Source organism: Hyaena hyaena, unplaced genomic scaffold (genome assembly GCF_003009895.1).
Source record: "Hyaena hyaena isolate Hyena2069 unplaced genomic scaffold, ASM300989v1 scaffold_262, whole genome shotgun sequence".
In the NCBI taxonomy this organism is placed as follows: Eukaryota; Metazoa; Chordata; class Mammalia; order Carnivora; family Hyaenidae; genus Hyaena; species Hyaena hyaena.
The window spans coordinates 1,744,326-1,754,602 of NW_024080895.1; the positions used below are offsets into that span (position 1 = coordinate 1,744,326).

The 10,277-nt window shown below is 43.5% G+C and overlaps 1 protein-coding gene across 6 annotated transcripts in view; it reads right to left on the reverse strand.

Annotated features, from left to right (window-relative positions):
- Positions 1-2,169, reverse strand: part of MDM2 (MDM2 proto-oncogene) — a 28,155-nt gene extending 25,986 nt beyond the window's left edge. For 2 of the 6 annotated variants that reach the window (XM_039245631.1, XM_039245632.1), the window contains exon 1: positions 1,265-1,392. Coding sequence is in view for 3 of the 6 variants with exons in the window: in XM_039245628.1 (XP_039101559.1) it covers positions 1,031-1,111 (81 nt within the window). In the remaining 3 variants the exon portion in view is untranslated. Of the gene's footprint in view, positions 1-1,030; positions 1,116-1,264; positions 1,395-1,845 lie in introns of those variants that run through there. The other 4 variants (XM_039245628.1, XM_039245629.1, XM_039245630.1 and 1 more) reach the window with 4 other exon arrangements.
- Between the last annotated feature and the right edge of the window lie 8,108 nt (positions 2,170-10,277).

Below are 10,277 nucleotides of genomic sequence, written 5' to 3' on the forward strand. Positions count from 1 at the left end.
GGCGGGGGAGGGGCAGAGAGCAGGAGACACAGAATCTGAAACAGGCTCCAGGTTCTGAGCTGTCAGCACAGCCAGACATAGGGCTCGAATTGACGGACCGCGAGACCGCGAGATCATGACCTGAACCAAAGCTGAATGCTTCAACTGAGCCACCCAGGGGCCCCAAAGCAGCACTATTTGTAATACTCAAAACACAATTTAAAAAAAAAAAAAAGTTAAAATAAAAAACCTTATCAGTAGAGGCATAAATTTGTTAAATGGTACCCTAATGCTCTGGAACACTATGGAGGCATTAAACAGAATTCTATAGATTTCCTCACTTGGATGTAATTTGCACAACTCTAGTTTAATCCTGTTTTAATAGAACAAACAGAATAACAAATTAAAATCTGCATATATATGTATACAGACACCTACATATATATATATATGTGTATGTACAAAAAAATCTAAAAAGACACATTGTCAAAAGAGAAGACTAGAGAGGCACCTGAGTGGCTCAGTCAGTTAAGCATCTGACTCTTGATCTCGCTGCATGTCATGGTCTCTAGGTTTGTGGGATAGAGACCCACATCAGGCTCTGGGCTGACAGCTTGAAGCCTGCCTGGGACTCTCTCCCTCCCCCTTCCCCCCATATGAATAAATAAACTAAACAAAAAGAGAGAGAGGATCAGAATTTCCAGTTTTCTGTAATGCCTAAAATCTTTCTAAGCATGAATTTGTTTTATGACTTAGAAACTTAAATGATAAGTCAAAATAGGGGGAAAAAATCGGTCACATAATAAACATAACTTCAGAATCCGTGCTTAAGGATGTAATGGAACTCAATTTTAAGTCCAATGTGGTAAAGGACAAAGAAATTAATACCGCTTCTTACAGTCAGTTTTTATGGTTATGCCTGAATGGCAGAATTCAAGCTACTTTCATACATTTTCATTTAAAGAGCCATGCCATAAATGTAGTCTATGGAATCTGGTTGATCACCTCATAAATAATTCTTAAAAGTTACACTTGAGACAAAAATACCAACCAGGGTCTCTTGTTCCGAAGCTGGAATCTGTGAGGTGCTTACAGCACCATCAGTAGACACAGACATGTTGGTATTGCACATTTGCCTATGAGTAGGAAAAAAACACACATGATAAAAACTTGAAATAAGGAAACAAATGTGAAAAAAAACAAAACCAAAGTTATGTGGAAAGGAGATAAACAATGCCCTTAAATACTGTAGTCAAACTAAAGCCAGTAACAAGCTGGTCCTTACCTGGATCAGTGCAGAATAAGTGTTCTACGTTGGTGACCACAGGTATCTATCTCAAATCGCCAGTGAATACAGCTGGGAAAACGCACGGCTTAAATAGCCCCAGCTGGGGACAAGTCGGGGCTTAGCTCCTGCTGCGTACTAGGAACGTGTCCGAACTTGACCAGCCCAAAGGGAAAAGCTGAGTCAACTCAGCCACAGAGCCAGCCCAAACCCGCCCAGACAAGGCGCCCGGCTCACGCAGGCTACAGAACAGGCACCTGTCACCATTGGGACCCCAAGCCGAGAAGCAGCCTACGGCCCCGCAACGCATCCCCCGCCCACGTGACCTTTATCCGGACCACCCGCGGAGCCCCCCGCCTCCCGCCCGCCGGGCTGGCGGAACCGAAACCCCGCCCTCCTCCCGGGCGGCTACAACCTTGCCTCCCTCCAACAAAACCCGCCACAAACCCACGTGCCCCGCGCCCCCCACCAACAAATGCACAAAGCCTGCAGGCGAGGAAGAGGCTACAAACGACAGCGAGCTGGGAGACCCCAGGTCACAGAACAAATCCAGAACTGCCGACGCGCTTCCCGGCCGGTACCTGCTCTCACCAAGCGGAGTTGTCCGCGCCTGGAGTAGGAGGAGTGGGGACCCTCGAGGCTCCCCAGTTGCCTTCACTAGGCGCGCAGAAGCCCGACGCCCTGGGCCTCGGCGATCATTCCACCAGCGGGGCCCAGGCCACTGGGGCGCTCGAAAGCACTAGGTCCGGAGAAGAAAGAGGCTCCTGGCGGCGAAGACGGCAGGGCCTCGGTCGGAGGGGTTGGGGCAGCCCCTCAGACTCGGGCTCTTACTCCATTTTCTTCCCAGCCACACAGGGCCGCGCAGGCCCCTTACGGACCCAAGCCCGCCGAGGTGCGCCCGATGCGCGCCCCCTGCCGCCCCAGAGGAGCGCGCCGGAAGCCGCGGCTCATCCGGGCGCTTGTGCGCGCGCGCGCGCCCGGGACCCACCACGTCCGCCAATTGGGGGAGGGAGCTGGGCCGGCCACCTCCGCGAAGGGGGCGGCCCGGGAGCCCGGCGCGCGCAGCCCCCGCCCGCGGCCTCACAGGGTGGGAGGAGATGCCGGGCCTGCGCGCGCCTCCGGCGGGTGTCGGCCGCCGGTTCTCCCGGGGTGGGGCTCGGCTCAGCCCGCCGCGCTTCGTTTGGCGCGCGACCCTTGGGACTTCTTAACCGTTGTGCTATTTCTGCATTTCGTGTGTATACAACTTTCGACCGCGATGGAAACTGCAGGCACCAGGCGTATCTGAGTGCAGTTACCAAAAAGAAACCAAAATTAACAGCTGTGCGTTAGATTAAGCCCACACCGCCTGCGAGTTGTATACAAACGAGTTATTTTAAGACTTGTTTTTCTAAAAAGTATGATTAAAAATAGCACAATATAAAAAAATAGCACAACATAGATGACAATAAACTATTTGTAAAAAATTTTAAAAAATAGCACAAAATAGACTTGTACGTGATGCATACAAATGTTCTGGTTGGAGAAATAAAAGACTTACGGTGGCTACAGTGATGGGGGTATTGCGGAGATCAAGAACAGCTGTTACTTTTCACTTAATGCTTTTAGAATGTTTGGGTTTGTTTATAGAATATATACATTCTCGTTAAAATATATATATTTATTAAACACTCCGTACTGATTGATCTTGCCCCTTTTGGCATATAGGCGTGGCGATTTCAAAAATAAATAAGGACATAAGAATTGAGTTGGTTCAACCCAAAGAGCACAGTCACTGCAAAGAACAAGCTTCTTTGACAAGGAAGCAATTGGTTCCTTTTTTTAAAGGACTTTTTTTTTTTTACAAATAGTTTATTGGTTTTTTATTTTTTATTTTTTTACAAATAGTTTATTGTTTTTTTATTTTTTTACAAATAGTTTATTGTTTTTTTATTTTTTTTTTACAAATAGTTTATTGTTTTTTATTTTTTTATTTTTTTTTAAGGACTTTTTTTTTTAAATTAAAGTTATAACTTTACTTTCTCCCACTCTGTAGCCTACAAGAAAAGAATCTTTCTTAAACATACTGGTCACTAAGTTTATTTAATTGCCAACATTATTAGCTTCAGGGATTTGGTTTGGCTTTTTAAAAGAATCTCATCTTGGGGTGCCTGGGTGGCTCAGCCGGTTGAGCATCCAGCATCCAACTTTGGCTTAGGTTATGATAAGGTTCATGGGTTCCAGCCCTGATGTAGGCTCTGTGCTGAACGCGTAGAGCCTGGAGCCTGATTCAGAGTCTGCGTCTCCCTCTCTCTGTCTCTGACCCTCCCCTGCTCGCACTCTGTCTTTCTCTCAAAAAATAAACATTAAGACGTAAGTAAATCGGAGTTTCCTGGGGCGCCTGGGTGGCTCAGTCAAGCATTTGGCTCTTGATTTCAGCTCAGGTCATAATCTTGTAGTTCATGAGATTGAGCCCCAAGTCAGGCTCTACACTGACAGCAAGGAGGCTGCTTGGGATTTTCTCTCTCTCTCTCTCTCTCTCTCTCTCTCTCTTTCTCTCTCTTTCTGCCCGTCCCCTGGGGAAGCACACGTGTGTGTCTGCTCTCTCTCTCACTCTCTCTCTCAAAATAAATAGATAAATGTAAAAAAAAAATTGGAGTTTCCCTAAATGCCAAGCAAAAGAATTTAGGTTACGGACAGAGTAAGCAAATTAGGACAGATCAGAAGGAGGTAAATAGGTGAACTGCTTTAAACTGTGGTTTTAGCACCACCACCTTGATCCAATTCAAGCTCTGAATAGCCTGGCTAGCAGCCTCTAGATCAACTTTCCCGCTTCTCACTGGCTCTGTGTTTTGAAAAATTCTCTTGGCAGAATTAGTAGAGTGGAGGAGCAAAGGGCAGAACTGACTAGATTAGTCCTTTTCTAATGAAATCAGAGAAGAGCAGGAAAGAAGGGAGAAGTGGTAGGATTTAAGGTACTGGGGAGACGGATGAGGCAAGGATTCTACCTTTCAAGGCATCAGTATTAAAAACTTCCCACGTGGATCAAGCACTACCCAAGGCCCAGGTGGTGAACAACATAGCCGTACTCCCCCCTGTCATAGAACCTAACAGTCTGATTCTACATTTCCACCCAAAGAGAATGAATGACAGTACCACTGACACAAAGTCTGCAGGAAATGAAAAGCTGGCTGGTTGTTGACTTTTGGACGATGCACCAGAGAACAAAGAGTTTGGTGGTAGAAAGTGTGGAACTGAAGCTCAGGCTAGAGACAGAGCATTTGAGGTGGTGACTGGCTCAATGTGTAAGAACTGATGAGCTCCTCAAAGGAGAGAAGAGACAGACTGAAATAAGGCAGCTGGGGTAGAAACCACAAAGAATGAGCGAATGACCAGAAGTGCACCTAGCACCGGCTAGCTAGTGGTGCCCCAAAACTGGGAAAGTCAAGTAATGATACTGAATACTGCGGGAGTCAAAGATGAGGAACGAGAAAGCACTCCGGATCTTCTCACCCTAAAAATTGTTGCCATTGTTTGTGGCTTTATGATTAAGAAAAAAATGCAGACCAGCTGCTGCTGTTTCCCTGCATTCCACCATCATCCTGTCTCACTCTGCCCTTGTACTTACTCTAGGCTTTTCTGGAAGCAAACATCTGCTTAATTTTTAGTAGAATTGTTCTCGATACCCTTCCTTCGTCCCAAGAGATGGAGACACCTTGGGACGCCTGGGTGCTTCAGTCTCAGTTAAATGACTGGTTCAGGTCATGATCTCACCGCTGTGGGTATGAGCCCTACGTAGGACTCTGTGCTGACAGCTGAGAGCCTGGAGCCTGCTTCAGATTTGGTGTCTCCCTCTCTCTCTCTCTCTCTCAAAAAATAAACATTAAAACAAAAATAATAATAATAATAAACAAAATATCCCAAAGTCTTAAAAAAGAGAGAAAGAGAGAGATGGAGACACCTTGAGCATCTTATATTCTTTGGGACCTAAAGTCTGCAAACACATTCACAATAGACTTCTGTCCTGGTCCCAGGGCCACCTCAGATTTGCATTTACTAACGATAACTGATTAATCTTTAAAGAATGGGGGAAACAAGATTTATCTCAGACACAGTGTTCAGAATGCTTAGAATGCTGAAAGTTTCACAATATTTATTTGACTGTCTAAAATTACAGAAGTAGTTCAAATTCCAAGTAGTTATCTTTCCAAATGTCTGGAGATGAATAGTGTTACTTAAAAAGCAAAATCCCAACAAATAGTGAGTATAAACCCAGGTGCTTTTTTTAATGTTTATTTATTTTAAGAGCTATCTCAAATGAAGAAGAGGCAGAGAGAGGGAGAGAGAAAATCCCAAGCAGGCTCAGCGAGGAGTCCGGCACAGAGCTCTACTTCACAAACCGTGAGACCATGACCTGAGTCAAAATCAAGAGTCAGGCGCTCAACCAACTGAGCCACCCAGGTGCCCCCAGGCTTTTTGTTTCTCTTTTGAGAATTCATCAATTAACTTTTTGTCTGTGTTGACAAGTTTAAAATATTCAGAAACATTCCCACAACAATTAATATCTAATGTAATCATTGCCTAGATTTCATATTTGTCATTTCTTCTTCAGATATATTTTAAAATAAGGGATATTTTTTAAAAAGGTGAAATTCCCCTTAATCCCATTCCCCTCCCTCTCCTGAGACAATTGTAACTATCAGTTTGGTATATATCCATTAAGTCCATATCTTTATACATTGACTATAAATTTATGAATCTGTAAACAGTAAACACAGTAGTCTACATACATACAAAAAGAATTGCTGGGCCACAGTGTAGTAAGCCTTATGTGGAATTTCAAAATCTAACAAGGAAAGCTGTCCTTGTCTTTTTCAGAATGGTTTTGTCTGTTCTTTTTTTTTTTTTAATTTTTTTAATGTTTTTATTTATTTCTAGGAGAGAGAGAGAGACAGCGTGAGCAGGGGAGGGTCAGAGAGAGAGAGTGACACAGAATCTGAAGCAGGCTCCAGGCTCTGAGCTGGCAGTCAGCACAGAGCCCGACGCGGGGCTCGAACCCACGAACCGCGAGATCATGACCTAAGGGAAAGTTGGACGCTTAACCGACTGATCCCAGTTTCAGAGTTCATTTGTCTAAATTATGAACGAGAATCCTATTGGAATTTTGATTCAAATTGCATTGGATTAATAGATTAATTTGACATCTTTTCAGTCTGGATTCTTCCCAGATGAGAACATGACAGTTTTTTCAGGTCTCCCTTTGCATTCTTTAATAATTGTTTTATCATTCTCTCTATAGGACACTGATTGATTTTTGTATATTGATCTTACAGCCATCAATACTGCTGCATTTTGTTTTATAAGCACTGCTAGTTTTTCAGTAGTTGCTCTTGAATATTTTTATGAAAACAGTAATATCATCTGTAAAAATCATCAATTTGTCTCTTCCTTTTTCTATGTCTCCTTATCTTATAACCTTTAGAGCAATTGTTATTTTATGGAATAGTAGCAAAGATAGTGGACATCCTTGTCTTATTCCTGACTTTAATAAAAATGCTTTTAGGGGCGCCTGGGTGGCTTAGTCGGTTAAGCGTCCGACTTTCGCTTGGGTCATGATCTCGCAGTTCGTGGGTTCGAGCCCCACGTCGGGCTCTGTGCTGACTGCCAGCTCAGAGCCTGGAGCCTGCTTCAGATTCTGTGTCACCCTCTCTCTCTGACCCTCCCCTGCTCACACTGTCTCTCTCTCTCTCCTAGAAATAAATAAAAACATTAAAAAAAATGCTCTTAGAGGTCCCTGGGTGGCTCAGTCGGTTATGTGTCCAACTCTTGATTTTGGCTCAGGTCATGATCTCGCAGTTTGTGGGTTTGAGCCCCGTGTCGGGCTCTGTGCTGACAGCACAAGGCCTGCTTGGGATTCTCTCTCCTTCTCTTCTCTGCCTCTTCTCTGCTCATGTCCAGGCATGTGTACTCTCAAAATAAATAAACATGAAAAAAATGCTTTTAAAATTGATGGTTTATGTAAGTTTCAGGTAGGGGCCATTTATTACATTATAAAGATTTCCTTCTTATTCACGTTTGAAAAAAATTTTTTTTTGTAAATTTTTTTAAATGTTTTATTTATTTCTGAGACAGAGAGACAGCATGAGCAGGGGAGGGTCAGAGAGAGAGGGAGACACAGAATCTGAAACAGGCTCCAGGCTCTGAGCTAGCTGTCAGCACAGAGCTCAACATGGGGCTCGAACCCACAAACCGCGAGATCATGACCTGAGCTGAAGTAGGGCGCTTAACCAACTGAGCCACCCAGGTGCCCCCCCCCCCTTTTTTTTTAAGAAACTGATAAACTGAATTTGCAATAGGAATAGTGTAACAGGATGATATGGAGCCTAACTGATATCTTATCCTGTCCTTAGAGATTACCAAATATCTCAGGGATTTAAGTGGACATATTGTCCAGCTGAGAACAGTTACTCTTCTCCAAGGCTAAGTTCAGATAAGGCCCAGTTCTTGACTTGAGATTCTGGTTCCCACAGCGCAATACTGGTTCAACCAGTTTGATGACTTTTAGCATTGAGAGGGTTTTTTTTTTTTTTAACGTTTATTTTTGAGAGAGTGAGAAATAGTGCACGTGTGCACAGGGAAGGGCAAAGAGAGAAGGCGACAGAGGATCCAAAACAGGCTCTGCACTGGCAGCAGTGAGCCCATGTGGGGATCGAACTCACGAACCACGAGATCAAGACCTGAGTCAAAGTTGGACATTCAACCAACTGAGCCACCCAAACACCCCAGCATTGAGAGTTTTAAGGGAGGACCAGGAGCAAAACAGGTTTTTAACCCCCTCTACCTGCCCCTCAATCAAATCTGAGACTTGTGATCACATCTTGTCTGAATGTTGCTGAACCACTCAACTGGCAGAAGAGATATAGTGACGTTGAGTAGCATTCCCTGTTTTGGTGTGGAGGGGTTTCTGGAGTTTCTCATAGGCCAGTGGTCCCCGAAGAAGATGGCAGGGATAGAAGGAGTTTTGCTGGTAGCCCCCAAGATGCCTCCTGCTTTGGTAATAGAACACTGGCAGCAATAGATGCTATAGGATTCCCATTGGCGGAATGTGCTGAATTGGGGCAAAACAAGGTGAGCTTCATTCGGCATCGCCCTGTCCAACTTCCTGCCAGGCCTACGCCATAGGACCATTTGGAGAACTAGCTTTTGGATGCCTGCCACATGGAGGGAACTGATATCCAATTGGTATTACAGAGAAACCAAGATAACCAACAGAAAAGGGAGAGAAATGCCTCCATTGTCTAGCTGGGATTTTTCATATAAAGAAAACATGAATATGTCCAACTAATAAAAGTGTAACAGATTTCAAGGGCAATCATGTAAGAAAAGGTCATCCCCCCTCCCCATTTTCTTCCCTGAGTATCAAAGGGGTAATATAGTAGTTTTCTACTGCTGTGTAATGAATTACCACAAATGTAGTGGCTTAAAGCAATACAAATGTATTGGCTCACAGTTGTGTGTGTCAAAAGTCCAAGTAAGCTCGACTGGGGTTCTCTGCTCCAGTTCTCACAAAGTCAAAATCAAGATTGGCAAACTTGGGTTCTTATCTGGAGGTTCTTGAGAAAAACATGCTTTCTAGATCATTCAGATTGTTTGTCCCAATTTAGTTCCTGGTAATTGTAGAACCATGGCCCCCTTTCCTTACTGATTATCAATGGAGAGCCCCACTCAGCTCATTCCTTGGCACCTGGTCCCCCTCATCTTCAAGGGTGTATTGAGTCCCCTTTATATTTCAAATCTCTAACTTACTCCTTTGCCAATAGCCAAAGAAAACTCTGAGTTTAAAGGCTCCCGTGATTAGAATTGGCCAACCTAGATAAACTCCTTTTTACTACGTGATATTGCCTCATTGTGGGCATGATACCTCATCATATTCACCAGCTTCTGCACACACTCACAGGGGAGAGAATTATACAGAGCAAGGATTGTTGACAGTCATTTCTGGAACTCCACACACCGGTAGTGAGAACACGGAAGAAAGTATGGAATGTGGCAGATCCATGCCCCACATCCTGATTCCCAGTACCAGGTCACCAGAGCCACGGATTCAACCTGCTCTAGTGCATGAAGAAGGACAGCTTTGAATCGAATATGAATTCAAGTTTCAAAATGAAGGAGTCAGTCTTAACATGTGAAATGTGATAACTAAAAAAACTGAAGAATGATGAATTTGGATTGAGGTGTCATTGAAGGAAACTGCCTCCCAGTGAAAATGGGGATTACAATGGCCCATTAAATAAAGATGTTTGATTGCAGTAAAACTCCAGTAAGAAGCTCTTTATAGTGATATTTTAAATTTGGACTTTTTTGTTGAGGTTTTTGAGATTGATCTATATTTTTTTCCTTATATATAGATATGTATATCTTGTTTCGATATCAAGGTTTTAATGGTCTTAAGAGTTGAGTAGTTTTTTTCTGTTCTCTGATACAGCTTATAGAAGACTGGAATTACATACTCTTTAAAGGCTTGATAAAACCAATCTATGACATGATTAAGGCTTGGAGAGGTCTTTTGGTCTTGGAAATTTTTGACTACTAAAGAAATTTCTATTTCTTTAATGATTATTGGTTAGACTTCTTATTTCTCCTGAAGTCGGTTTTGTTCATTTACATTTTTCCTACAAAATTATCCATTTCACCCCAGTAGTTCTAATTGGGGGGTATGATTGTTTATATCACAATCTTCTGATATACAAAAGACTATACAACTGTATCTGTAGTTATGTTGCTCTTTCCAGTCCTAATATATGATGTTATTTAATATTGAGGATGCGTTCTAAAGCCAAGATCTTGGAAAATCCATTCTTGCACTGGGTGGTTGAAAGTATTTCGAAGTTGCAGCACAGCAACTCAGAAATTCAGAGGCAGCATAAGCCATGGTGTCCAGTGTCCTGTAGAGGCCAGGATGTCATCGGGCTGGTCAGGGGCATGATTTGGGCTGTCGTTTTGGCCGCTGCCCCATCTCCTCCATACCTTTCCA